Source organism: Pogona vitticeps, chromosome 5 (assembly GCF_051106095.1).
Source record: "Pogona vitticeps strain Pit_001003342236 chromosome 5, PviZW2.1, whole genome shotgun sequence".
In the NCBI taxonomy this organism is placed as follows: domain Eukaryota; kingdom Metazoa; phylum Chordata; class Lepidosauria; order Squamata; family Agamidae; genus Pogona; species Pogona vitticeps.
Genome location: NC_135787.1, coordinates 145,861,120 through 145,888,835, shown reverse-complemented (window position 1 = coordinate 145,888,835; position 27,716 = coordinate 145,861,120). Strand labels below are relative to the sequence as shown.

Sequence of the window (27,716 nt, the reverse complement as noted above, 5' to 3'; positions counted from 1 at the left end):
AACCCAGAGTATTCCAGTCTTGGAGCCCTCCAGCCAAACCCTGGATTGGTCAATAGAATTTTGGTAAGTGGAATTTACCTTAAGAAAAAGCAGAAACAACATTAATATAAAATGTAAAGAGTGCAGTGATACGTCTTCATGTGGAAAAACAAACTTCATAGCGTCAAATTTGAAAATTTAAAAAAATTTAAAAACCATCTAAGTGCATAATAATCTTTTTTCTTTATGAAAATCTCATCATCTCATGCTCCCTTCCCTATTTTACGTTTGTTCATGCCCTACAGTTTAGAAAGCAGCATGACACTGCAAAGTGACCATATTTTCAAATATCTTCTATGCCTCCTGTTGAACATTAGTTGCATTAGATTTCGTACAGTGTGTCCACTATCGCACGTTCCAAAAAGTACCCAGAAAAACCTGTAGATGGCACTCATCCCCCTGTATTACTATAGAACAAATTTAAGACTTAAGCTCATGCACAAGGTTACCTATTTTCAATGGATTGTTGAATGTCCTGTTTTTTTAACAATTCTCAATAGAAGAATGCCCTGGGGTCTTGTTCATGCCAGTCTAGATTAGGATGCATGAAACAATGACAAAAGGAATGATGCTGCAGAGCAGATTTCAGTCCCAACTGCTTGAACCTTCTAGGTAGGAGCTGTGGTTCAAAAACATTTTTTTCAAGCTTTACATGAAACTGAACACCCACTGACCCTTTCTCAGTTTTGACTGAAGAAGAGACAGACATTCTACAGTCTGTAGAGAATCTACATTAGTTAATCACCCTACTTATTACCAGGATGTTTACATAATCAGCACTTCAGAAGCTCATTACCTGTGTTAACAATGCTATTGTCACTTTTGAGAAACAGTTACATGTCCTTGCATTCTACTTCACTTTGTCCCCCACCCACACTGGAAGGGGATATACACCTTGTCTGGGGAAGCATGTTGTAATCCTGCTGAAATAAATCTGTTAGGGCAGAATCTTGGACCACAATGCATTCATTTTCATTTTTTTTTTTTTTGTTATTCATTAGATGAACTCTGCACTGAAACATTTAGACCAGCGTGTGTTCCATCAAGCTGTATAACTTGGATCTGATGCCTAAATCAGAGTAATTGCACGATGACTGAAATCCTTTTGTTGTAATTTACACCATGCAAGACATGGCACCAGCAGAAGTGGTGATTCTTCTGAAATTAAACATTTCTGACTCCTCTCCTGAAGCTTGTGAGGCTGGCAGATGTCACGGGCAGCAATGTTTGGTAATTAAAGACTCCCCCCTCCTGTCCTGAAGCTTCCTGTCAATGAAAGGGATTACACAGGAGTCTCAGGAGGAAAGTTTAAAATGTTCAATTTCTGAACAATCTCAGGTGCTCATGATGTCATCAGCCTTACACAGCATAAATTATGGTGTTGTGGTAACAGGATTTCAGCCGATTTGTCTTAGGTATTAGAGAGGCATTTATATACTTTGTAAACTCAAATGAAGAGGAAATTTCTTCTCTCTGTGGCATGCTGTTTTATGGAAAGTTTTGCTCAATTGATTCTAATGAATTGATCATCTTTCCTGCAATTCTTTGATTTCACTCTGTGGATTTGTTATTTTATGAACTGAAGTTTTATGTATGTATTTTTCTATTAATAATAACTAATTTTTTAAAAAAGCTTTAGCACAAGGGGCAAAATTTGGAGAAGGCATGTGTGTTATAGCACTGTCATTTCCTTATAGCCATTGGTATCAGTGAGTTGGAGAACAGTGTCACACTGAATTGCTAATATGAAAGAATATTGTGTCAAGATTCCCCTGGAACAGGGCTTCTCTAGGTTAACTGGTGCTCTCTTGACAAATGTAGAGGAACTTTATGACTGCTGTTGGTGGCTGTCGGTAATATTACTGAAAAATACAAATGCAATGCCCTCTCATTCAGGCATTTTTATGCTACAGCACTGCATTGGTTGCTAGACTGTCATCACATACCACAGAATGGCACCTTCTCCTCTACAGGCAGTAGCATCAGACCAAGGCACACTACACATTGTTACATCATCATGTACTGTACTATTTTCCACTGTATTCCTTAGAATTTGAGGAAAGGCTAAAATTCAAATTCACAAAATATTAGAAATCCCTTGCAAGGTAGCTGAGTTACCATGTGGCAGCAAAAAACAGAGAATCTTGTGGCACCTTTAAAGATTTACATGCTTTATATAGCATAAGGTGCAGTTGGCACCATAGCCAACTTCCTCTGTACTTGAAGAAGTAGGCTAAATTCCAGAAAAACATTTGTGAAATAAAACATATTGATCGTCAAGGTGCCCCAGAAAACCTTGTTGTTTTCGCCAAAGATCAAAGCAGTCTGACTCTGGGCCCAGAGGTTGGGAGAGAGGAGAGCAGGGCAACTTGTGGATTACTTGGCACCGCATAGTTCTTAAAGGCCTGCTTACGGAGTAAAGACACTGCTCCCAAAGAGAAACAACAGGGTTGACATGGATCTATGATGGTGAATTTGCCCTCTTTAAGGGAGGCCAGCCTTTCATGTGAAGGGCTGCCAGGAGACAAGCCTTTAAAAGTTGAGTTCCGTTTGAAGGGCTGTCCGGTCAAAGTCAAATTTTAAGATAAATGCCAGCATACTGTTGCTTATTCATCACAAGTAGTATGGTCATCCTTCCCCATCGCTTGTTCAAGGTGCACTAGCCCCTTGCACAATGGAAACCCCCATTATTTACAACAGGGTGATCTTAGGCTTGCATAGCTGCAAGCTGGAGATCACCAGGGCAAACATGGGGTGCTCCAGCTGTAGAGCTGTTACATTCTGTTTAACATAACCAGGATTCTGGTGAAAGGACCACAAGGGTGGAGATTATAGAGACCTTGAAGTTGCCCTTCTACAGTGAACCTCTGCAGAGTGACACTGAGGAGGCACACAAGCCACCTGGTCACTCACTGTTGATTGAGATGTCTTGCAATTCTGTTTACATTTTAAAAATCATTTCTAATTTTGCATATGTACATTTAAATAAGCATATACACTTTTATGCAAAACCATGTCCTGTTTTGAAAATCTCTGTTTTGGTAATGCGTGCCTTCCATTTTGGTGATGGATAAGGAGTCGCCCTACATACAGGCCTGCTCAATAGTAAACATTGCACTCTTGTCCTCTGCACAAAGAGTGCACATAAGGTAGGCTGATACTAAGCAAGATAGGTGCCAAGCCCAGCAGGCAAATGACAGTGTTGGTAGAGCTAATGAAGAGAGCAAGAACCACATTATTCACTGCTGTAAATAAATATCGCATGACACTTCTTTCAAGTAAGGATTAAATACATGAGGAAAGATTCATTGCTCTGGCAATTTAATATTATCTTGGTCCTTTCCAAAGGGAATTGAGAAGTTTCCTTGCCTTGCTTTTACTAAGGATGTTAATGCATTAATGAATGTGGACGTCTATGAAAGAAACAAAAGACACATTTTTTTAAATAAGTTACCCCCCCTTGTTTGTTTTTCAAATTTGATAACCTGAAATATTTCTACACCACACACCTACTGCAACATTTTCAAGGCAGCATGAAGTCCCAAGCAGCTTGTGTTAGAAACTGCAAGTTTCAAGGCATAAACAATCTGGAGATGTTTTGGCAAAGCTGAGCTCTGGCTTCAGGTACTCAGCTACAGCAGTAAGACAAATGCTATGATAACATCTGTCAGAGGAGAGTTTTCTTGGTGATGTTCACCTGTCTGGGTAAGATCACCCAAGCTTTGGGATTTAGATGCAAAATGCTGATGACAGCCACCTCTGTTCCTTCTTCAGCTGCACGCAAAGGGCCTCTTAAAACTTGCCACACTAGTTGAGGGTAGAGAAATTGAGTTGGGGGAGACTCTGCCAGTTTCTCAGAGCTGAGGCTCACCAGTAGCTGTAACCCTACCCCTCCACCCTGAAGGGCACATCTGTTGGACATCTTTAAGACTACTGTCCCACAATTGGAAGTGGGAATTTGAGGCTCAAGTCTACACTGATCCCTGAAATTGAGTAGGCGACCTCGCTCACCTTCTCTGTCATCAACCTCAACTATTGAAAATCATGTCAGTACCTATCTGCATTGCCATTTACTAATTCCTTTGTTAGACACCTTCCTGAGCTCTGTTAGTTTGTTGCACTTGAGAAAGTAAGAGAATTTTGGAAGCATTTATACATGCAGACAATGCTATCTTCTAATAGGAACATGGTCTTTTACTTTCTACTGATTAATGTCTTGATATGCTTCGAGTAGCTCAGAAAGCAATTTCACACTGACTAATTTGCTGCCAAACCTTATCTGTGATTCTGTGTGTGAAAAAAAGAGAGTATTCTTTAAAACTCCCATAATACCACATTTTCAATTAAAGGAATTAAAGTGATCCACAGTTAACTTTTCCAGTGGCTCAAAAGTGAAGCACTATACATTTTGGAGTCTGATCATTTTGAAACCAGTGTCAAACTATGCTACACCTCATTTACTGGAAAGCTCAGTAAGGAAAACAAAACTTTGAGATTCCAGTGGCAAAGTTTCTTAAAAAAAGATTTTGGTTCCATCGCCAAAACAGTTTAAAATGTTGCAAGCCAAGAAAAGATTTTCATCTGCTGAACCTTTATCAGTCTTTCGCGGAGGGAGGGAAGGAAGGAACATGTGGCCTTGGAGAAAAAAGGGAACAGCTGTTGCTCCTCCTTGATGTGTTCTGCCTCCATGGTATCACAATCCTCCTTTGTGTGGGTGTTTCCCTCCCTCCACTTATAATTAGAAGGTACAGCAGGTGTGAAAATAAGAACAACATAATGTAGAGGGAGGGGAATGAAAGAACATGGTGAGACAGGCCTATAAAGTGATGTGTCAGCCAGCTGGACAGAGAGCCCCAGCAACCAAGTAGAAAAGCTTGCCAACTTGTCTGTTTCTGTATTTCTCGACAAGGTACACAAAGGCACAATTCATCAAGTCTTGATCAGCCGCCAAACACAACTAGTAAATTGCACTCAGACTAGTTGGTCAAAGGTTGTCTCAGCCACTAGAAAGCTTAAAGAAGATTCTGTACGGTACTATTAAAATGACATAACAGATAAAAATGAGCTCTGCTTCTTCAAAGTGCAAATGAATGAGGACTCTGGCTCACCAGATGTTTTGGATAATAACTCTAGTCATTCTATACATTGTCTGTGCAGGCTGGGGCTGAAACAGTAGGAAGGCTCCCTGGCCTATAATTTGCATGTGTGCTTTCTTAATGTGTTGTCACTAAACTCAGCGTTCCCAAACTGGTTTTTGATGCAGTAGCAGGATCAGTTTTTTATCCAGTGTCAGGATCCTGCAAATTGAAGGTGATTTTTCCTCCCAAACTTCCCCTATACCCTAAAAATTGGCTCTATGGGTAAACTATTATCACAAAGTAGCAAAAGTGTATGAAAGCGAAATGTAAATAGAAAATCTTGATTAATAGATCTGTGCATCACCTGTCTCCAATCCTTCTAAAAACCTGACTGCTCAAAAGGGTTGAGGGAGCCTCTGAACAGTGTTGCAAGCAGCGCTGAGTGAAGGAGAAATCAAAAACTATAGCCTTACTTTCTTCTATCAGCAGCACCAAAGTCTGGATCCTGGGTCATAATAATAATCACTCTCTGATTTTGAGGAGTAATTCCAGAATTATGTAATAGGTATAATCAATGTACATCTGTATATGTGTGGATTGTATAGTAATACAAATAGTGTCAGAGACTAAAATGAAGCCACTCAAACCAAGAAGTGGTATTTCTATTTTAATTTGCTTTTTTATTCTGGATGTTCCTAACTTGCCTGTTCTTCAATTTTTTCCTTGCAAGAGGCTTATGAAGTAAGACCATGCTAAGAGAAAATGATTGTCTGAGGGCCCTCCAGCCAGTTTCAAGACAGAATGAGAACAGGAACCAGGGTCTCTCAAGTTCTATGTCAAAACTCTAACCACTATACAGCACTGCCGATCATTATAAGTAAAACAGACTAGGACAGATGTGTAAGGTAACAGAACTAAGGAGAAATCTTTCATCTTAATTTTAAATGACTGAATCAGGACAAATTTGTGGATTTGTTGTTGTTGTTTCAACTTATATACAACCGATAGTGCGAAAGCACTCTCTGGGCAGTTTACAACATACCGTATTTTTTGCTCCATAGGACGCACTTCCCCCCCCCCAAAAAAAAGTGGGAGGGAAAGTCTGTGCATCTTATGGAGCGAAGCTGGCGATTTCGCCCCCACTGGCCCTGTGGGGGGAGCCTCACAAGGGTCCGAGTGAGCCTTCCACGACACTTGCGAGGCTCCCCCCACCCCCACGGGGCTAGTGGGGGCAAAATCACCAGCTTCCAGGACCTTTTCTGAGCCTTTCAAGCCTCAGAAAAGGTCCTAGAAGCTGGCGATTTTGCCCCTGCTGGCCCTGGGGGGGGGGGAGCCCCGCAAGGATGAGTGAGCCTTCCAGGACCCTTGTGATGCTCCCCCCACGGGGCCAGAGAGGGTGAAATTGCCACCTTCTGGGGCTCTTCTGAAGCTTCCCAAGCCTCCAAAGAGTCCCAGAAGGTGGTGATTTTGCCCCCTCTGATCCCTGAGGGGGCAGGGTGAGCCTCCAAAGGGTCCTGGGTGTGTTCCAGGACCCTTTAGAGACTCACTCTGCCCCCCCCGGAGGTCAGACATGGCAAAATTGCCACCTTCAGGGACTCTTCTGAAGCTTCCCAAGCCTCAAAAGAGCCCCAGAAGGTGACAATTTCACCCGTGCTGGCCCTGTGGGGGGGTGGAGGGCAGTGTCGCAAGGGTCCTGGAAGGCTCACTCTGAACCTTGCGAGGCTCCCACCACCCTCCATGGGGCCAGCGGGGGCAAAATTGCCAGCTTCTAGGACCTGTTCTAAGGCTTGAAAGGCTCAGAAAAGGTCCTGGAAGCTGGTGATTTCACCCCCTCTGGCTCCGTGGGGAGTGGGGGGAGCCTTGCAAGGGTCCTGGAACAGACCCTAGGACCCTTTGGAGCCTCACCCTGCCCCCCCCCCCCAGGGCCAGAGGGGGTGAAATCGCCACCTTCTGGAACTCTTTTGAGGCTTGGGAAGCTTTGGAAGAGTCCCTGAAGGTGGCGATTTCGCCCCCTCTGGCCCCCCGGGGGGGTAGCGTGAGCTTCCAAAGGGTCCTAGGGTGTGTTCCATGAGATGGACCTCTCCATAAGGCTTACCAATTTTTAGGAGAAGAAAACAGATTATTATTTTCCTCTTCTCCTAAAAAACTGGTGCATCTTATGGAGAGGTGCGTCTTATGGAGAAAAAAATATGGTAATTTTAAAAAAACATTTATCTAAACAGATTTGGATTATCTGCTGTCATTTGCTAAATTTCATTAATTTTCTAACAAAGGCAATTAAGCTTTTTTCTTCATACACTATTTTAATATGCTGTAAATCAGTGGTCTAAGAGAGACACAACTGATGCTGCCACAAATGGCTGAATGTCTTCAAGCAAATTATGAGACTTTCTTTTAATTTATATTTTAAATAATTTTAATAGCTCTGCCATTAAAATTTAGATGGCATTTTGAAGAGAGATTTATTTGAGCAAGATTATAAAATATACAAGGCCCCTCTGGCTACAATCCTGTTGCTTACTGTAATAAGTTGCAACTAGAGTAGGCCAATTAGTGGAGATTTGGTGAGTCAACTGTTCTGTAAATTCAATTTATTCGAATGGGCTTACTCAAGTTGCAACATATTACACTAAGCAACAGAATTTCTGCCTCTGGATCATAAATGAATCTCTTTACACGCTCAATATCAGTAGTTTCTGATACCATTTATCTCAAAGCAAGGGCAGAAAGGCAATGAAAATACTTTAATCTATGTTTCTTTTAGATGCTGTGAAAATTCCCTTCGTACATCTTGTCTGTTAATCCTCCTCCACTTTTCTTTGCAATTTGTTCTTGACAGCATGCTATTCTCTGTGATTGCTAGAATGCATGGATTACCAGAGGCAATGACTGCCTGCCAACCATCTTCCAATTCCATCAACACCTTCTCGTCTCGTCTCAGGACAGGGTTAGCAATGCAAACAGACATTCCTGGAAATCTCCAGAAGCAGCAATTCATCTTTCAGACAGGTTGCAAGGTACCCCTTCACCAACATCAAAATGCCCATTTAAAAAACTATAAGTGGACTTCCAGCCAGTTTTGGCAGTTTGTGTGACGCTGGAGGTTCTGTAGCAAAACAACTGTCTATCAGAGTTGCTCTAAATTATTACTTTTCATTTCCTTTTTTTCCTACCCGCCTGTCAACTTTCTAGACTTGCTATCAGTCATCTCATTTAAATCTTGATTTGGGATATTCCATTCACTCCCTTGTGCTGAATGTAATGCTATCCACACTACAGAAAATTCTCTGTATTAAATATTGCACAGAAACCAGGTATTTATTATCTGAAAAGTACATTTCAGAGCATCCAGGTGTTTAGTTTCCCATAATGACCTTTAACATTTTCTTGCAATGTGGCTCATCACTTCAGTGCAATGACTCAGAATTAAGTCCAACATAGATTTGTAACCATCATTTGAGGGTGGAAAAGCATTTGTGCATGGATACCATTTTATAGTGAACTGAAGGACATATTTTCTTTGTATGCTCTGCCTCTGACACTTTCGTAATGTTTAATGCCAAATTCAAGATGTTAGCATTTCTGGGTGCCAAAAAACTTCAGCAGAATAAGTTATATATATACAATTGTACAACTACTTTTTTTATCAGCACAAAAAAATTAGTCATATAATGAGAAAAACTATATTTGGGTATACAGAAGTAACAACTTTTACTGCCCTTTATCCTGGTTTTTATGTCAAAATAAACTTTCCACAAGCAGAAGAATCCAGGTCTAGATTGGCCACATTAAATGTTCAAACAAGAACAGCACTTCTGGACAATTTAAGAAACTCTTCAGATTATCACCATCTTCAGACTTAAAAAAACAAATACCACCAAGGATAAAAACAGAACTGCTTGTGATGAATGCAGAAAATACCATTTGTTCAAGATGCCAGAATAAAACCATAACTATTAACTACAGACATTGGCCAAAACAAAAGCAAAAAACCAAGTATTCTTATGTTCTAAACATATGATTTTAAATTCAATAAATTATATATTAAACTTTTGACACCACTAATTTTGTATTATTATTTCTCTCAGCAGTGCTAACAAAAATAGCATATATTCCCACAAGGGCCAAGCTTGTTATTGATATACTACTGAAAAGAACCAGAAACACTGATATTTTTTTTCAGGTCATTCACTCCCTTGAAACTAAAAAAAAGGTGTCGCTTTCTCAAAACCTTATCAATGGTGGAGTGCTTCCCCTATTCTCCAAAAGAGATACAGCATTAAAATAACAAAAGAGATGTAAAATGGCAAAGATCCTTTGTTTTGCTTGGTGAACACAGTAGTACAGTGTCACATGTTAAGATTTTTATTTCTCAATTTCTTGCTCTTCTAATTGCTAGATTGTGGGGAATCAGTCGAGATAAAGTATTCAGTCTGGTAGAAGTATTAGGGCAAATAATTCACGTGAAAATTGTATTCCATTACAGATAAAGTGGTGTCAAGCCAGTACAGCCTTCCACAGTCCATTTGGCCAAAAAATACCTGTAGCTGCCATAGGAAACTTAAGTGACTCCTGGCACCTTCAGAAGAATTTACAGGAAAATATATTCCAGCCAGGTGTTTAAATTAAAGTGCTGGGTGAAGATTCCTTTAAATCACAGCTTGTTTTGCATAAAATGTACAGGAGTCAATACTTTAACTTCAGCCCCTTGGCCAAAATCCCCAGGCGGCTCCAGGCAACAACAAAGCAATGACCACAGAAGAAAAGAGGTTCACTGCATTATTATCCAGGATAGGTTTTCCTGCAATGTGCTTTGTATCTTTTGTGTGATGCTTGACAACCTTTCCAGTACGAGTGTCAAAACCTGACAAAAGAGATAAATAAAATACAGATATCAGTTACCTGGGAAGGGCATTGTGCTCCAATAATTAAGATGCATTCCATAAAAATAGTATGTTTACAAATGTGCAGTAGTGAAAAGGCACTCTTTCCTTTTACTTACAGCGATCAACATTTCAAACATTCAAAATGTAGAATCATTTTTTACTATCCTATTGAATTTTGTTGATTTTACCAACAACCAGTAATTATTGTTTTATACAAGTGTGCATGTGTTGGACACTTGCCTGAGAGTAAAGCTCATTTAACATAATATTTACCACTCAAATTCCTCACCCTCCACATGTACAAGGGTGAGAAAACCAGGGATGGAAAGGGCAGGGGTAAAATGCTCCCCTTAAGACTTGAGTGTACTAGCTGATTTTGACTCTATGAACGGGGGCTGTAGCCTCAATCCTTGGACCACTGACATACACTCTGTGTATACATGCCTCTGAATGTGACTTGGAAACTTAAGCAGGTGCACGTGTGATCAATCACAAATCATTGCGGAGGTTATAGGGCAGATCATATTAGTCCTGTTCCAGCTGCTCTCCCAAGAGAGGTGTGACTGGCCCCAGCTATAGCTGCTTTTTATGTGGGTTTAAATAACTAATTCTAAATAACTACCCAGCTTTTCTATAAATGTGGAGGACCAACATCCAGCATGAGGCTGGTGGAAGACAACCGCCCTTTCTCCCCCTCTTCTTCCCACCCAACCTTCACCACCAAACCAAAGCAAATGTTTAGAGGTGTGTTGAGAGTGCTGGTGGAGGGGAGAGTTGAAATTGCTCCCCTTTCCATTTTGGAGAGCACGATGCATCATTTATATACACTGACTGAAAGATATAGCAGTCATTATTACTTTTAATCACTATTTCAGGAAACAGAAATTGCTCCAACAGCTCAGCTGCTGGCAGAATTGTTTCCATCAGTTATATCCTCGATTGGCGTCTAGTCTTAATATCATCATCTGCTGACAGATTTTCTGTATGTTTAAATATGTTTTTATTTTAAATTGATTGTATTTGAAATACGATTACTGTATTTTTCTGTGTATAAGACAGCCCATGTATAAGACACCCCACCCCCCACTTTTCTAACCCAAAATTAAGAAATCTAAGTGGGGCTTAGCAAATGTAGGGTAAAAAGGATCAAAGTGCTGCAGGATGGCTTTGATACCTGCTTTCTCCCTTTGTGCTAAGCCTCACGTGGCTTAGAAGTAGGGGGAAAGGGATCAAAGCAATTCCACAACTGCACAATCATTTAGATCCCTTTCCCCCTTATACACCCATGGGATTGCTTTGATCCTTCCCCCTCCTTTTGCTAAGCCCCATGAGACTTAGCAAGCAGAGGAGAAAGCAGGGATCAAAGCGATCCTGCAAAACTTTGATCCTTGCTTTCCTTTTGCCAAGGCTTAGCAAGTGGATGGGAAAGCAGGGATCAAAGCCCTGCAGGATCACTTTGATCCTTGCTTTCCCATCCACTTGGTTTTTCTCCTCAGCTTACTTCCGTGTATAAGACGACCCTAAATTTTTAGTCTAAAGATTTTAGACAAAAGTATAGTCTTATACACGGAAAAATACAGTATATCTGTACCATCTTCTGAAGATTATGATCTTGAAAGACCACTAAAAATAGATCAAATAAGCAGTCGTACCATCTGGTTGTTTACATGTTCATTTCACTTAGTTAGGCCAAACAATTTAGAGCGCACAATTTCTGTTACCTGAATCATGTAAACAGGACTGAAAGACAGTACAGTGGTGCCTCGCATAACGATTTTAATTGGTTCCAAAAAAAAAAAAAAGTGAAACACCATTTCTCATAGGAATGCATTGGAAACCGGTTAATCCATTCCAATAGGCACGGATTGCCGTCCTTAAGCGAAAAAACCCATAGGAAACATCGTTAAAAGATACAATGTTTCCTCCATTGGAATGTATTGAAGCTGACTCAATACATTTCAATGGCTTTGCGAAGTCAATTTTTGCAAATTTAAGTGTGTCATAAAAGGGTCAAAAATGATTTTAAATGCTTGGATTAGCTTCTGCACCCTCTAAAACGGATGCAAAAGTTAATTTGGCTTTGATCTGACTTTTCGTTAATTTATGGTGAATTTTTTCCCCCAACTTTTGACAGCTGTCAAAATCTGACCGCTCCATTGGTTCCTATGGGGGAAGAAAAAATTCACAATAAATTAACGAAGACTCAGCAACTGTTCTAAATGCTTGGATTCGTTAGAGGACCCCCTAAGTCATGTGCAAACCTGATTTGGCTTTGATCTGAACTTTCGTTAATTTATGGTGAATTGTTTTCTCCCCCATAGGAAAGCATGGAGCTGTCAGATTTTGACAGGTCCATTGGCTCCTATGGGCCAAAAAGAAAAAATTCACCATAAATTAACGAAAAGTCAGATCAAAGCCAAATCAGGTTTGCACACGACTTAGGGGGTCCTCTAACGAATCCAAGCATTTAGAACCGTTTTTGACCCTTCTAAGACACTTTTTAAATTGAAAAAAAAACATCGTTAAGTGAAGCAGGGTACCTAAAATCGCATTCGTTATGCGAAGCATGGTCCCAAACTTCGCTAAGCGAAAATTGCCCATAGGAAACATTGTGCATATTATTTTCTAAAAAAACACATCATTATGCGAATTCATCGCTAAACCAGGCACTCGTTAAACGAGGCACCACTGTATTTCCACTATGTTACTGGCTCTGGTCATGAATTTCTCCAGCTGTACTTACTGCTAATTATTAAATTCAGTTTCAAACTCAAGAATGCAAGAACACAAACCAACACAAACCTGGTTTCCCAAAGGAAACTGGAATTAAATTAGAACTTTTAAAATCCTTTCAACCTGTATGAATTACAAGTCTTAAATACGCCTATTCTAAAATCATCTAAAATTATCTTCTTCCAATAGTTAGACTACACTACTTTTGTAATAACCAAAACACAAAAACAACTTACCACTGTACTGCATGGTTGCTCCTAAATAAGAATCAACTATAGATCCTAGTAAACCAGCCAATCCACCAAACACAATAATGGGCCACTGTGGGGCAGAGATGTCCAGATCATTCACAAAAATCATCTGGGAGATGAAGTAAGCCAAACCTACTAATGAGCCACCAAGGAGACTTGCAATTAGGCCTATTAAAGTGACACCACCATTGGTACCTAAAACAACATTTAAAAATCTATTAGGATTCACATTCTCAACATTTTAGAATGTGCATTCAGTGAAGCAGAAGAAAAATCAGCTATGCATTTACCAGCCTATAAGGATTTCATCTTCTTTTACTTATTTTCAGCCTTTCTCCCAGAATTGGGAATGAAGGCAATATATATAGTGAGTTTAAAAAGCAGTACAGATGGAAACAGAGGCAATGTCCTGTTGCTTAAATGTGAGCGGAAGGGCAATTGCGTAAGCATCCCCTGTGCCAACAGGCCCCTTCTTGCATGCACATTCTTATACTGACTGAACAACAAAGAACCTGCCAGAGTACGGGGGACACTTTCACAATTGCTCTACATTTAAGCAGTAGGGTACCGGCTGGAGATATGTTAAAAACAAACAAATTCCATCATTAAAACACAACTGAATTAAAAACAGTTTTAAATGTACATCAAATAAAATAATAACTAAAATGTACAACATATACCCTTTGAAAACAACCAGCCAGTTCTGGGAGGTCAGGCAAAATAAAAAGTTCTTTGTGTATTTGTGGGCATCAGGGGCCACCCTAGCCACTGTAGGCAATGGTCCACAGCCTGGAAGCAGCTATCAAGAAAATGCCTTCTCGTGTCATCACCATATACCTTTGAGGGATGAGCCTCTTGCACAGACCTCCAAATCCAGCAGACGTGTATGGAATAACAGTCTTTCAGATAACCTGGACTATCCAGTCACTTCTGACCCTAGTTGGGCTTTTGAGTTATGTGAGATATTCAAGGAGTGGTTTACTACTGCCACGCCCAGTTCCCAAGAGCTTCCATGGCATAGCAGATAAGGATAAGGTTACCACCATGGGCATATTTCTGGACCCAGCACTATCAATGGAGTCGCAGACTGTCTGTCGTCTGCTCCGCCTATTTCTATCTGAAGTGGACTGCCCTTCTTTGACACTGGGTCCCTCACCACATTGGTCCACGCACCGGTAATTTCAAGATTAGACTACTGCAATGCTCTCTACGTGAGGCTACCTATGAGACTGTCATGGAAACTTCAACACATCCGGAACACAGCGGCCAGACTACTGAGTGAATAGATATCAACATATCCCTCCCAATTCTGGCTGCCTTACAGTGGTTTCCTGTCCATTTCCGTGCCAGCTTCAAGGTGATGGTTTTAACCTATAAAACCCTAAATGGTTTGGGACCTCACTATCTGGCAGAACACCTGCTTCCAACAAGATCTGCCCACCCTGCAAGAAGATCCCAAGCAGGCTGGCTGAGGATGCTAACCCCGAGAGAGGCCTAGAGGGAGAAGACAAGAAACTAGGTCTTCTTGGCAGTTGCTCTTCAGCTGTAGAAAGAACTCTCCCTGCAATTCGCTTGGCCCCTTCGCTGGTGATATTTTAAAAGTCACTAAAACCCTGACTATTTAGGCAGGCATTCAAAAACATCATAACTGCTAACTCGGCTGAATCCAATTAGCCTATCTGACCAAAGTCTGCCATGTTCAACGTTTTAATACTTTGAATGTTTTAAAATGTTTTACTTGATGTATCTTTATGCTTTGAGTTTATTGCTTATTTGTATTTCATTATTTAAATTTTTGTTATGTTAAATTATACTTGATGGTATTTTTATGTTGTAAGCTACCCAGAGTGGCCTCTGACAGATGGGCAGTATAAAATGAAATAATAATAGTAATAATAAATAATATTTGAACTCGGGTCTCAGTCTGTCACTGTATCCACACTGGCTGTCCGATAATTGCCAGTCTTTTGAATTGTGCCCAGAAATGGAGCAGAAATCACAGAAAAGACAACTAACTTGTGCAAACTTTATTTTAAAAGACTAGTTTATAGTTTTTAATCTTTACTCATAGCACATCAGTATTAAAAGCAGAGAAGCAGAATATCTGTGTTCTTTGATCTGCTTTTAAGTTACCTTTGAATCTAAGTTTCTGTTGCCACTGGAAAAGGAAGAGAACAGGAAATTGGCATAAGAGAGGGCAGAAGAAGATTGCAAACAACTCCTCCAGCATTTTTATTACAATTACGCCAGCAAAAATGTTAGGCTTGTATCAGTCTAATATTGTAAAGTGATAATGCTGTTGTCACATAGCTCAAGTTGCCTCTGACCCTTGCTGCAGAGCTAGAGGTTGGGAGTTCAATTCCCCACTGTGCATCCCAGGAGATCCAGCCTATGTGGCCTTAGGAAAGCCACACAGTCCCATGACACCCCCAGAAAGTGGAATGGTAAACCACGTCTGAGTACTTTCTATCTAGATAACCAATAAAAAGTCAACATAAGTCAGAACTGACTTGATGGCACACTATTGTTGTTTGATCTCCAAAATGACCTGCCATCAACAGTCCAGTTTTAAAAACTCAAGGCTGTAGTTCCTTGGTGGAATAAACCCATCTCTTATTTGGTCTTTCGTTTTACCTGCACACTCTCAACGATTCTCAGCGTTATTGTCTTTTCCAGCAAATCTTGCCTTCTCATGATGTGCCCAAAGTAGGACTGCCTCAGTTTTGTTATTTCTGCTTCCAGAGAAATTTCAGGCTTGATTTTATCTAGAACCCATTTTTTTCTTTCTGTCAGTCTACAGTATTTGCAAAGCTCTCCTCCAGAATCCTATTTCAAATAAATAAGTTTTCTTCAATGCCCAGCTTTCACACTCATACATAGTAATTAGGAACACAATAGTGTGAATGATCTTGGCCTGCACTGGCACATCCTTAAATTTGATTATCTTTTCTAGTTCCTTCATGGTTGCCTTTCCAAGTCTCAGTCATCTTGTGATTTCTTGACTGCAATCTCCATTGGGATTGGTAATTCAACTAAGGTGTACAAAGTCTTTAACTATTTCTTCATTGTCAGCATGTAAGTTGTGCAGTTCTTCAGTAGTCATGATTTTTGTCTTCTTATTGTTCAACTGCAGTACTATGCAGTCAAGTGAATACTACTAGTAGTAGTAGTAGTAATACTGCTGCTGCTGCTGCTACTACTACTACTACTACTATGTTTCCCTGAAAATAAGACCTAACCTGAAATTAAGCCCTAGTATGATTTTTCACAATGCTCATAATATAAGCCCTACCCCCAAAATAAGCTCCAGTTAAGTTAAACTCCACTTTCCCCCATTATGCAGCATTGTGCAGCAACCAGAAAATGACATGACTGTAAAATAAAACATCCCCTGAAAATAAGCCCTAATGCACTTTTGGAGCAAAAATTAATATAAGACCCTGTCTTATTTTCGGGAAAACATAGTACTACTACGACAACGACGACGAATAAGAATAATAAGCTGCCAAGTCAATTCTAATGTACGACAACCCTTTTCAGGGTTTAGTGGTACTCAGAAGTACTTCAGCACTCCCTTCTTCTGAGGCATCTTGGAACTCTGCAACTTGTCCAAGGCCACACAGGCTGGCTCTACTCACAGGAGGAACAGTGAGTTTTTTAAAAGCCAGTTAAAAACTTGGTTATTCAAGCAGGCCTTCCCTCCAGTCAATTAAGTCTTTCTCTTTTTCTTTTTCTTTGCTATTCCATCTTGGTAATCCTCTCTTTAAATTAATTGTTTTAAATTGAAACTGTAGTTGTAATTTTTATGATTTTATATATTTTTATATATATTTTTTTATATTGTTTTGTTTTATTTTGTAAGCCGCCCCGAGTAGACATGGTCTAGAGGGGCGGGGTAAAAATCAAATAAATAAATAAATAAAAATAACAGTGGGGAACTGAACTCCCAACTTCTGGCTCTGGCTAAACCACTTAGTCATCCTTCCATGTAAGTGTAGAATTATAATTTAAAACACATTTTGATAGATGAGGAAAGATACAGTAATACCAGCATTAATTTATCTCAGTCAGTACTCTTCCCTAGAGCTGTGACTCAAAAAATAGAATTATTCAAGTGTAAGCTTCACTTGAAGGAGTATAATTTTTTTTAGCATGTGAATCTTTCCAATATGGTGGTCTCCTATGAATAAATTTTAAATATATGCACATTTTTAAAAAGATGATACATTTTGAACATCTTTTTCAAGAACTTTTTAAAGAAAATCAATGAGCACATATACATAAAACCCTACCTACTTCTGACATACTCAGAAGCAGCCATAACCCCTCCCCACAGTTTTAGACATTCCACCAAATTATACTGGTACATCACTGAATCGGGGGAAGCTGATGATACTGGGTGTGATGGCCAGCTTCTGTATCTGCCCTTCCATTGCCTCTCAAGCCCAGTCAATCAGTCCTTGGAAGGAAACCTGGAAGTGCAGATATTTGAAAGCTGACAGTGGGGAGCTAAGTTTCCAAAAGTGCAGGAAGGAAAGGAGGTTAACGTCACTGAAAAGTTAGAGCTTTGTAAGTTAGTATGAGCGTAGAGTGTGAGAAAAAGAAAAAAAAACTAGGATAAAGTGTGTCTTTAAAATGAAACAGAGTTAAAGTTAAAGAAGAAGCATGTGCCTTGATACAAACCTAATTATCTAGGAAGCCAGTACAGTACGAACAATTCAGTAATAAGTCCTTAACCCCATCTGAGATAACCCTATAGTGAATCACAGGCAAGAAAAGGATGGATGGATGGATGGATGATTTACAGGCTGCCTTTCTTTTGGTGACGGGACCCAAGGCAGTTCACAATGTTAAAACAATTAATGCTTAAAAGCACAATAAGTTATGGATGAAACTACAATAATAATTAACTAGGAAGGTGGGAGTCCAAGGAAATATGAATACGGCCAACCCAGAGGAGCAAGTTTTGCTGCATTTGCCTGGGACACAGTGGGTGGTTAACTGAGCAAACATTATGTTTAGACTAAACTTGTGTGCAGCTGCACACAACATATACCTTCAGTCTTCCAGCCTACCAAAAGGAATTTAGTAGGTTGCCGACTGCACATTCACTAAGCCAACAGGATTTTTGAAACAAAAGGAGAAATGCATGCCTACCTCTTGGAACCTTCTTCCAGGTTGTTATCAACCAGGGTTCCTTATTCATAGCAGTGCCAATTTCTGAAGCCCAAGTGTCCCCAGCACAGCAGGCCAAAGCACCTAATAGTGACAGGCACATCCAGGATGCTGTATACTGCTTAGAGAAGTCAACTGGAATTTCACCTGGTCCATTTTCAATCATGTAAAGGAGAGCTAGTTCTGCTGGTACACCGCCATTACAGAACACTTGCACCCAATTTCTCTGCCCACCTAGGTACAAAGGGGGAAGTTACAACTTTTTAGAAGCCGTCAGGAACATATGTAACACCCATGAAATCCTACACTAAGGCAATCAAAGCTAGGAGTGAAAAATATTTTATCATGAGTCATCAGGGCTTTCCTTATTAACTAGAAGCAATGACCATCACTAATATATTCAATGCCAGTACAAAATTGATACACCATTAAAAAGATGCCAAAAACATTTATACAGTACAGGGTTGGATACAGACCTGCCTAAACACAGGTGGATGCTCTCTTTCCCACCCTCTGTACTCAACACCACCTAGTGCTTCCCCTCCAAATGTTCCTTGTGGATCTCTATTCAGAGCAGCTTCCTTCTCTGAATAGAGATCCACCGGGTTTTCCATGAATTTCACCTCCACCACTCAGCCCCTACTCTAATGGTGCAGTCCACCCCACCCAGCAGCATATATGAATCATGGGAAGGATTCAGCTGGTAAGGGTTCTATGGATGAGGAAGGGACAGTACAGTTTCCACCCACTCTTGAGAGCAGGCAGATATTTGGGGCCAACTGTAGTATGCTCTGTGCACTGTATGTACATCCTTTGTTCAGTCAAAATGTAATGTTACTTGTCCATCGTCTTAATAATATTCAGAACTCACCTTCTTTGTATTCTGCATCTATTTGCTTCTTTACGTCTCCTCTCCACTTGGTGAGTTTGGAGGAAGTAATGAAAAACATGAGCAAGGCAGCAAAAAAGCTGTAATTTGCAACTGTGAGGATAAATCCAACGATTAAGCCTAAGGGATGGAGGAAAATGACAAGTTACTGTGCGCAGAACCTATTAGGCTGCAACCAAATTACTTGGTAGTTCCTGGCTCTGAAAAATTACTTCAGACTCAGGTCAGAGTAAGATGACAATACAACAGTATCACTGCCTTGTCCACAGCAGGGTATATACATGCAAAGCAATCAAGCAAGCCAAAAAACCTCAGATAAGTCTTCTTTTTCATTACATAGACTGCAATGAGAAGACAAGCCAATATTGATCTGCAATATTGAAGAGCCTCGTGGCGCAGAGGTTAAACTGCTGTACTGCAGCCAAGACTGTGCTCACGAACTGGGGTTCAAATCCTAGGTAGCCGGCTCAAGGTTGACTCAGCCTTCTATCCTTCCGAGGTTGGTAAAATGAGTACCCAGCTTGCTGGGGGGGGGGGGGCGCAAAGTGTAGCCTGTATAATTAACTTGTAAACCGCCCAGAGAGTGCCTGAAGCACTATGGGGCGGTATATAAGCAGCACACTTTGCTTTGCTTGCTTTGCACAACTGATAAATCAAGAAAATGTGTTTTAAAATAAGGCAAAAGAGTCTTACACATAAGGGGCCCTAAAACAAAAACATTGCCACACCTCTTTTCAGGATATTCCATTCTATTTTCTCTTCTCATTGTTTTTCTTCCTGAATGTATTCAGCATTCATTGGCTACTGAACACAACCAAGTTTCACTAGGTTGTTTTATAACAGAAAGTTAAAATATCTGTTCTGCATCTTAAATCCTTTGGATTGCCTTAAGCATATTTGTTTTTCATTTTTCCTAACCAGGAGCTACTTCCATTAGAAAGCAACCCTTGAGTCTGCTACTAGGCTTGTACCCCATAATATCACTACACTAGTGCAAGGTCTGTTGTGGCACTTCAGAGTTAGCATAAGAGTCATATCCAATACTATTTTTGTTGTGCAGATGCCGGTGCACTCTGTAACAGTGTAATCCAGTGCAACTACACTGGAGTTTCACTTGGCTAGTGTTATGCTAGCTGGCTGAATAGTTCAGTGGTTTAGGTATCTGGCTGTGGAGCCAGACGTTGGGAGCTCAATTCCCCACTGTGCAAACCTGTGTAATCATGGATAAGCTGCGCAGTTCCAGGACACCCCCAGAAGACTGGTAAGCCACTTCCGTGTATTCTCTACCTAGAAACCCTGGAAAGGATCTTGGAAAGGACTTGATGGCATGCAGTTATTATTTATTGTCAATGTTTTGCTAGATTTAGGTGTTAGCCTCAATAAAGAAGCAACTGCTCTAATGCTTGGTTTCCTTTAACCAAGGATCGCATTTGTTTGATATTGCATTTTGGTTTGGATTTTCACAACATATCCTTACGTACCTCCCAAATACAAGTGCTTTTTTCTTTTCAGCACTAAAAATTTGGGGTTTTCTCCTTTTACAAATGCTGAATTTGTACAAACTGCCATCAATAGTCCATCATCATCAAATGTTTCTTTATCTAAGATACTTGTTGGACATAAAATGAGCACCATCTCTAGTTCGCATGTAGATCTTCCGAACTATTATGCACCACAATCAGCTCACAGATGGCACTAATTTTGCTAACCCTGTATTTTGAACTTGACATATAACTTTAATACTAGTAAGGTTCCAACAACTTCAAACTGGAAAATATCAGTATTGTTTATGAGTGAATCATCTCTACAATGACAAATAACTTTGGAATGATTTGCAAAGCAACTTACATGTACATGTGCAGGTATGTATTTGTATTTGTATGTATGTAGGTATGTGCAAGCAATACATCTCCAGAAATATGCAATCAACATTAAGGCACAGAACATACCTCCTATTGCTCCACCATGATCAAGACTCTTTTTCTTAAATCCTCGCGAAGCAATTATTAGCGGAACTAAGATTGAAAAAAGCCATCGCCACGGAGAAATAGGTCGCAGAGTACCTAAAGGAGTTGTTAACAACAGTATTTAATGTGTGTAAAAGTGTCAGAAAAGCAATATTCCCAGTATACATTCCACAAAAGATTTCTTAAACCATTTAAAAAATGTATTCTCAAAGGCTTTCACGGCCGGGATCTGATGGTTGTTGTAAGTTTTTCAGGCTGTTTGGCCATGTTCTGGAGGTTGTTCTTCCTAACGTTTCGCCAGTCTCTGTGGCCAGCATCTTCAGAGGACAGGAGTTAGAACACCAGAACACAAACAGAGTTCAACTACTTGAGAGTCACAGTTCATGTTGCATTTGCTCCTCTTAAAATGGAGGTACTCTGAAATTATCTTCCTTGTTTATTTACACACAAATAGAGTGACTATAATTCAAACTATCTCTTGCCACTTTTGATATCTGGTTTTGGGGAAAAATTAACATATTAAGTAAGGGCCTTCATTATAAAAGGCTTCAAAGACTGCTGTTAAACCTCCAATTGACACCAATTATCCTGTGTTCTCCCATGTCTGCTTTGCTTCTCAAGGTCACTAGATGATATTCAGTATGAGGAGCCTCACTCACTCCCCCAGCAAATCAATACAGTGATCTTCTGTTTGGAGAATCTCTGCGTGAAATCAAAGAGTCTGATGATGACCATGAGTGTGCCATGGAATGTGAGGCTAAAATTCATTCATCTACTTTGAATGAAGGCCTTTCTAAGCCTTGGGTGGAACTACATGTTTGACTACAAGATTTTCAATGCCTAGTTTGCCACTTCTTCGTAATATTTTTAAGTTGCCCAGAAACTCAGGGCAGTACTGTACAGTATATGTGATTCTCTCTTTCTCTCTCTCACACACACTCATATGCACTGGACTTACATAAACAGAATTCTGTAAAGAAAAGTAACATAGTTCAGCTGGAGAGTTCCATGACTCATTGAGCATCCCTCTAACTCTAATCCAATACTTCAAAGGCAGGGGAAACTGTAAACTGAGTGGGAGGTTAATCCCTTGTCCTGTCTTTCATTTTTCTTTCCTAGCACTATTTCCTAATCACATCCTTCCTCAGCCAAAGGTATATATAGGTAAGAGCGGCCAAGGGAACAGAACATAAAAGAAAGGCCATGGGCCAGAAAACAGGTGAACGCCCATTCTGCCATGCAAATTTTCACTCTCTCATTTCTGCTTTGCATGTTGGTGCTGAGGGAAACTGAGGGGGCCTGATCTTCCCCATTCAGGCCAAAGATTATTCTACTGTCCAACATGTTTTTAGTACATGACATCTACATCCCTAGAGGCCACAAAAATCTGCAACTGGGCCCTATGAATACTCCTATGAGCATTCTAACAGTGGTAGTTTTTTGTTATCCCCCCTTATTACCTGGATGACTCTCCAAAGGTTAGCAGAGACCCTTTTTTAAAAGACCATACACCTTTCCAAACAGTTCCACAAGGCCATCAGATTTGGGCAAACTCAGATTCCCTCATTTAACAGCAGTTTGAAGCTTGCCTGATATGGGTTGGGTCTCCACCACCTGTGTCACCACTACTCTTGCTACATTACCTGAAATGTTGAAATAAGCAGAGTAGATAATCTATTTCACCAGTGTTCCAGATAAACCTGCTCTAAAATCTCCACTTTTGCTGCACACTTATGGTATCACAAGTATGCCCCAGGTCCTTCAGACTCACTGGCCCTTGGGTGGATCCATTCTGGACTGCTTCAGATTTCAGTAATCCCATTTAACTGTACAAAACATGCAGTTTTGTCTAGATCACTACATTCAGTAATCTTGTATTTCAGCACCTAGTAATAATTTATGGTTACACTAAATCTGCAGACAGAAGGGCTATAATCCAATTAGCTTTAAAGAATATATTAAATGAAAGGAAAGGTCTGCAAGAACCTAATTAATACTATGGAGTAGAAAGGACATAAGAGATTTCTAGATGTTTGCTGTTGTTGGTTTTTTAGGATAAGGGAAAATAAATATTAATAACAATTATATTTAATTACTTTTGGTAAAACCACTGTATCCGAATTATCATTTCATGAGAAACTAACAATGTAAAATATTACCATAGTATGTGCTTGCAGTCATGGACACAATCCAAAAGGATAATGAGATGCATATAAGTACACTCAAAATGATAATATTTGTTATCATTTTGAAATAATTTTTGTTGAAGTCGTCCCAAGAATGCAACTGCATGGAAAATCCAAGACTGGTTACCTGTGTGTAGAAGCAGTTAAAACATGCCTTTAATAAACAATAAAATAATATACAGTATATCAAATATGGAAATAAGGTAATGCCCAAACATGCATGACCTATATCAGTACAGATTTGCAAAATATAACCACCATAAATATTTTAATAGTGCAAGTTGTTACTTGTAGGTATCTCACCGCCACCAAAATATGTAAGCTATCCATGTTAGAGTGAAACTCTATCAGCCATTATTTTCATCTTCTATTTGCCCCATAAAGGTCTAAAGCAGAAACCTGGCTCTTTTTCTACAGTATATTGAAATTGATGCATGAGTGAGAGAAATTGAACCAGACCGTAGAGTTTAGTAAACCCAGGGCTTGTTTACACAAGGCCTTTTGGAGTGGGCTGTTGCAGGCTAAATAGGATTGCTTGGGATTGGTTAGAGGTACAATTTGCAATTTCATTTTCCATGCTTCTCTGCTGAAAAGCAGGGGGAGTTTTCAATTTGTCAATATCCTGAAGTGGCTTGCTTAAGCCACTTTACGATTCAAACCGGAAGGAGCCTTGACAGCCAGAGGTTCACTTTTGGTTCATTCCCAAGGATCACATGAGCTCGAAATGGACTAAACCAGAGTGATCCTACCCACACCAAAAAAAGTAGAACCCCATGACAGGGGTTTAGAAATGTGTGGGTGGAAACACTCTGGGGTCAATTTGGTTTGTTCCAATGATTACATAATGTGATCAAACCAATCTGTCTCCACAGTGGACCAAACAACAACCTAAACGCCTGTCCGATTACAATCACACTTTTTAGCACAAAAGCCCCCAGAATCTCCCCGCCACTGCTGTTAGCTGAGAAGTTTGTGGAGTTAGTCCAATATATTCCCTGGAAAAGACCCTGATGTTGGGAAAGTGTGAAGGCAAGAGGAGAAGAGAATGACAGAGTATGAGATGGTTGGACAGTGTCATCGAAGCAACCAACATGAATTTGACCCAACTCCGGGAGGCCTTGGAAGACAGGAGGGCCTGGAGTGCTGTGGCCCATGGGGTCACAAAGAGTCGGACACGACTTAAACGACTAAACAACAACGTCCAATATATATATATACTGTATATATATGCTTCTCTTTGTTTGGCTCATTACCAGCAGAGCCAGTAAAATCACATGCACATTCACAAAGAAAGCAAATAAGCATCAACTTCACCAACATGTTTTGCAGCTAGAGTTCAAAATGAGAGATGCTTATTATCCCAAATGCCATGGAACAGAAGTGGTAAAATACATTGCCAGCTATCACTGCTAGCCAGTTTTGTTTTCTTATACACTCTTACGTATGCACTCTGTGCGTGCCCAAATGAGAGTACAAAAACAAAAAATACAAGGGAATGAGGATGCATGCCAGACTGCCATTTCAAGAATCACACTAAAAGGAACAACACACAAAGTCCAACTATTAGTCCCAACTAAAGTAGACTCATTGGATCTGTAGACTGTAAACCAACATTTATGTAACGTCCCAGTCATTCAATGGGTGTAACCTAATTGGACTAAAAAATGGACTTAGCCTAATATTGCTTGTGATACCCATAGACACAGGCAAGAACCAATGTACTGTTAGTATTTTTATAATAATATAGATGCTTTTGTAACTATGATTGCAATGTTTAATAATTTAGACCAATCAATACGTTTTTTTAAAAAAAGCTCTGAGTTAAAAAGACAACAGAAAACAACATAAGTATCCTTCAGCACTCCTGGTTTTATTTACAGTATATGCAGACACAACTAAAGTTTAATCAGGCAAAATCTGTATGTGTCCCAAATCCTATTACTATAATAATCAAAATCATAATCTAAGATAAAAGCATGGTGTTCACTGGCCACCTTCACAATGTTCTGGTATTATACAATCCTAACAAAATCACTGGCATTGACATCACAAGGCATAAATTGGAATCATAATATAGATATCAAGTTACCAGTTAAATCAAGACTAGCAAGACTAATTACCACCACAAATTTATGCTATGCTCATACAACTAATTTAACTGCTACAGCCTTCCTTTAAAACACTCTGGGAACTGAGGCTTGATGAAAGTCCTGAGAATACCATACTTTAAAGTAGATTGTTAAACATTTCTTAAAACCCTGGCTAACGGTAAGGGATTATAAGAGTTGTAGCCCAAAATATCTGAAAGGTCAAACTTTCCCATCCCTGCCTTACAGTATAATAGACTGCTCCTGGCAAACACCAAAGCTCCTCAACCCTTGGTCCTCCAGATGTTTTGGAATTCAGGTCCCAGAATTCATAACAACTGCCAGTGTTGGCACAGGTTTCCAGGATTTAAAGTCCAAATCATGGAATGGGCCAAAGGTTGGAAGTCACTGCCATAAGCTTTCATACTGATTGTGGTCCACCTCTGTTTACTACTGTAATTATAGATACCACACCTTTCTGTATACAGATCCTTCTAAGGGCAGTGGTTTCCGACCTTTTTTGAGTCACAACCACCTTTCATAACAGCTAAGCAACCTACCACATTTTTAATGGGATAAAATCATTCTTTCTCAAAACATACAGGTTTCTTTCTCCCCCAAAGGGTGGAGAAAGTGAAATCAAAAAGTGAAGGGTGGAGAAAGTGAAATCTCGCCCTGTGTGTTCAATGGTGAAAGGGTCCCGTGCTCTTGAGAATCCCCCACCACCATCCCACCTTACCTCCCCGGCCCTTCTCCTTCCACAATTTATTTATGCTGCCACAACAGAAAGGTGACACTATGCACCTCGGACAGTCTTGTTGTAGGAGCTGCAATAAGTCAATGCCGTGAAGTCTCCGGGCTTTTAAACCAGTCTGAACCCGTGCAGGGTGTCAGCCTTGGACTTGGGAAGAGTCCGGTTTCAGGGCCCACTGAGTCCTTTAACTCAGGGGTCCCCAACCTTGGGCCTCCAGATGTTTTTGGACTTCAACTCCCAGAAATCCTGGCCAGCAGAGGTGGTAGTGAAGGTTTCTGGGAGTTGTAGTCCAAGAACATGTGGAGGCCTGAGGTTGGGGACCACTGCTTTAACTCACTTGGCTGATCTTGGCCAGCCCCTTTCTCTCAGCCTGACCTACCTCGCAGGGCTGTTGCGAAGGTAAGGAGCGAGGAGAGGAAAAACCCTGCCCATCGGAAAAGCAAGTGACGTCGAGGAGGGGGGGAACCTAAATGCCTCTGGACGGGCAAAGGAGCCCGCGCCCTCTCAGGCACATGGATCGGGCACGGGAGACAGGAAGCGGCGGGGGGGGAGAGAGACGGGGGTCCCTGTGGAGGCACGTGGCGAAGCGGAGAGGGGCGGGCGCGCAGCCCCACCTCCGCCGGGCAAACCCCCTCCCCCCGTCCCCATTTTTTTTTTCACCCACCGCTGAGAGGCCCTAGCCTCGCCTCGGCCCTGCCGGGGGTGTGGGAACCTCATCCTCCTCATCTTCCTCCTCCTCCCGGCACCTGTGCCGCCTCCGCTTGCAGCGCCGCCGCCCAAGCCGTCCGCGACAGCCCTCATCGCCGCACCCTTGGAAGCGAGCACCGCATTGGAGCGCGCCGAAACCTTGAGACCACAGACTGACGCCCGGGAGAGTCGCACACTGTTCCGACACTTCCGGGTAGCATTTCCGCCCTCCGCTTTTCCTCAACTTCTGGGCGCAAACTGGCCCGTGCATAGCAATGGGAGTCTACGTTTGGCGGTCCTCCCGAAAATAATACGAACTCGTGAGTTTTCTGCCGAACTGCAAAGCCTGTTATAAACATTAAGAACGCAGTCTTTTACCTGTTCAGTGGGAATAAAGCCCACTGAATCGGAGGGGTTTTACTTGTTGAGTAGACGCGCCGAGAACTACGGTCTTTGATGAGGACCATGGCTGCAATGCAAGGCTTCGTTGTACAAGGCTCTCTTCCTTCCGGGGTGAGAAGAAACCAAGTAGTATGCAAAGAAGCCTCAGACATTCCTGTCTTTCAGCTTTAATGTCCGTATTGCAAGCCCACGACAACCGTCTCTCAGCTGCTGGATCTCCAGGACGAGGAAAGCGAACTGTATTGGCAGTTAGCTGGGCAAAGCCCTCCAAGAAAGAGACCAGAACCGCATTACCCCCCCAAGGAGTCTCGTTGTCTCGTAACTCTCTTGCCCCTCCGTCATTTCCAGCCTCTGTGTGCGCTAGGTTGCGAGTTGTTTTCTGGCACGCATGCGCTGTTTAAGAGCGGGCTTCCGCGGCTTTCTTTCGCGTGAGAAAGGCGAACCTTTCCTGAGGGAGGAAACGAGGCTTCGCTTTCTCTCCCTTCGCCCCCAGAAAGTGCTCTTGCCTGGAGCTGGTTTTCTTCTGTTCCCTGCCCGCCCTCCTGCAGCCACAGTTAATTTGGCTGCCAGACCCCGCCCGGG

The 27,716-nt window shown here is 41.1% G+C and overlaps 1 protein-coding gene and 1 long non-coding RNA gene across 3 annotated transcripts; one reads left to right on the top strand and one right to left on the bottom strand.

Moving 5' to 3' along the window:
- The first annotated feature begins 1,035 nt into the window (after nt 1–1,035).
- LOC140707362 (uncharacterized) lies at nt 1,036–9,182 on the top strand. The gene is made up of 4 exons (XR_013537079.1): nt 1,036–1,269; nt 1,953–2,058; nt 5,850–6,022; nt 7,957–9,182. It is a non-coding gene; the product is annotated as an uncharacterized LOC140707362 (long non-coding RNA).
- Nucleotides 8,417–27,238, bottom strand: TMEM19 (transmembrane protein 19). 2 transcript variants are annotated; one of them, XM_020804657.3, is made up of 7 exons: nt 27,111–27,238; nt 23,178–23,331; nt 21,001–21,114; nt 19,034–19,171; nt 18,145–18,396; nt 12,973–13,182; nt 8,417–9,981 (listed from the first exon to the last, which is right to left on the bottom strand). In XM_020804657.3, exons 2-7 carry the CDS (start codon nt 23,308–23,310, stop codon nt 9,818–9,820), a joined length of 1,011 nt encoding a protein of 336 aa, XP_020660316.3. In that variant the 5' UTR covers nt 23,311–23,331; nt 27,111–27,238; the 3' UTR covers nt 8,417–9,817. The 2 variants fall into 2 exon arrangements, with proteins under 2 accessions (XP_020660316.3, XP_020660308.3); XM_020804649.3 differs by lacking the exon at nt 27,111–27,238 and adding an exon at nt 26,710–26,847.
- Nucleotides 27,239–27,716: the final 478 nt, after the last annotated feature.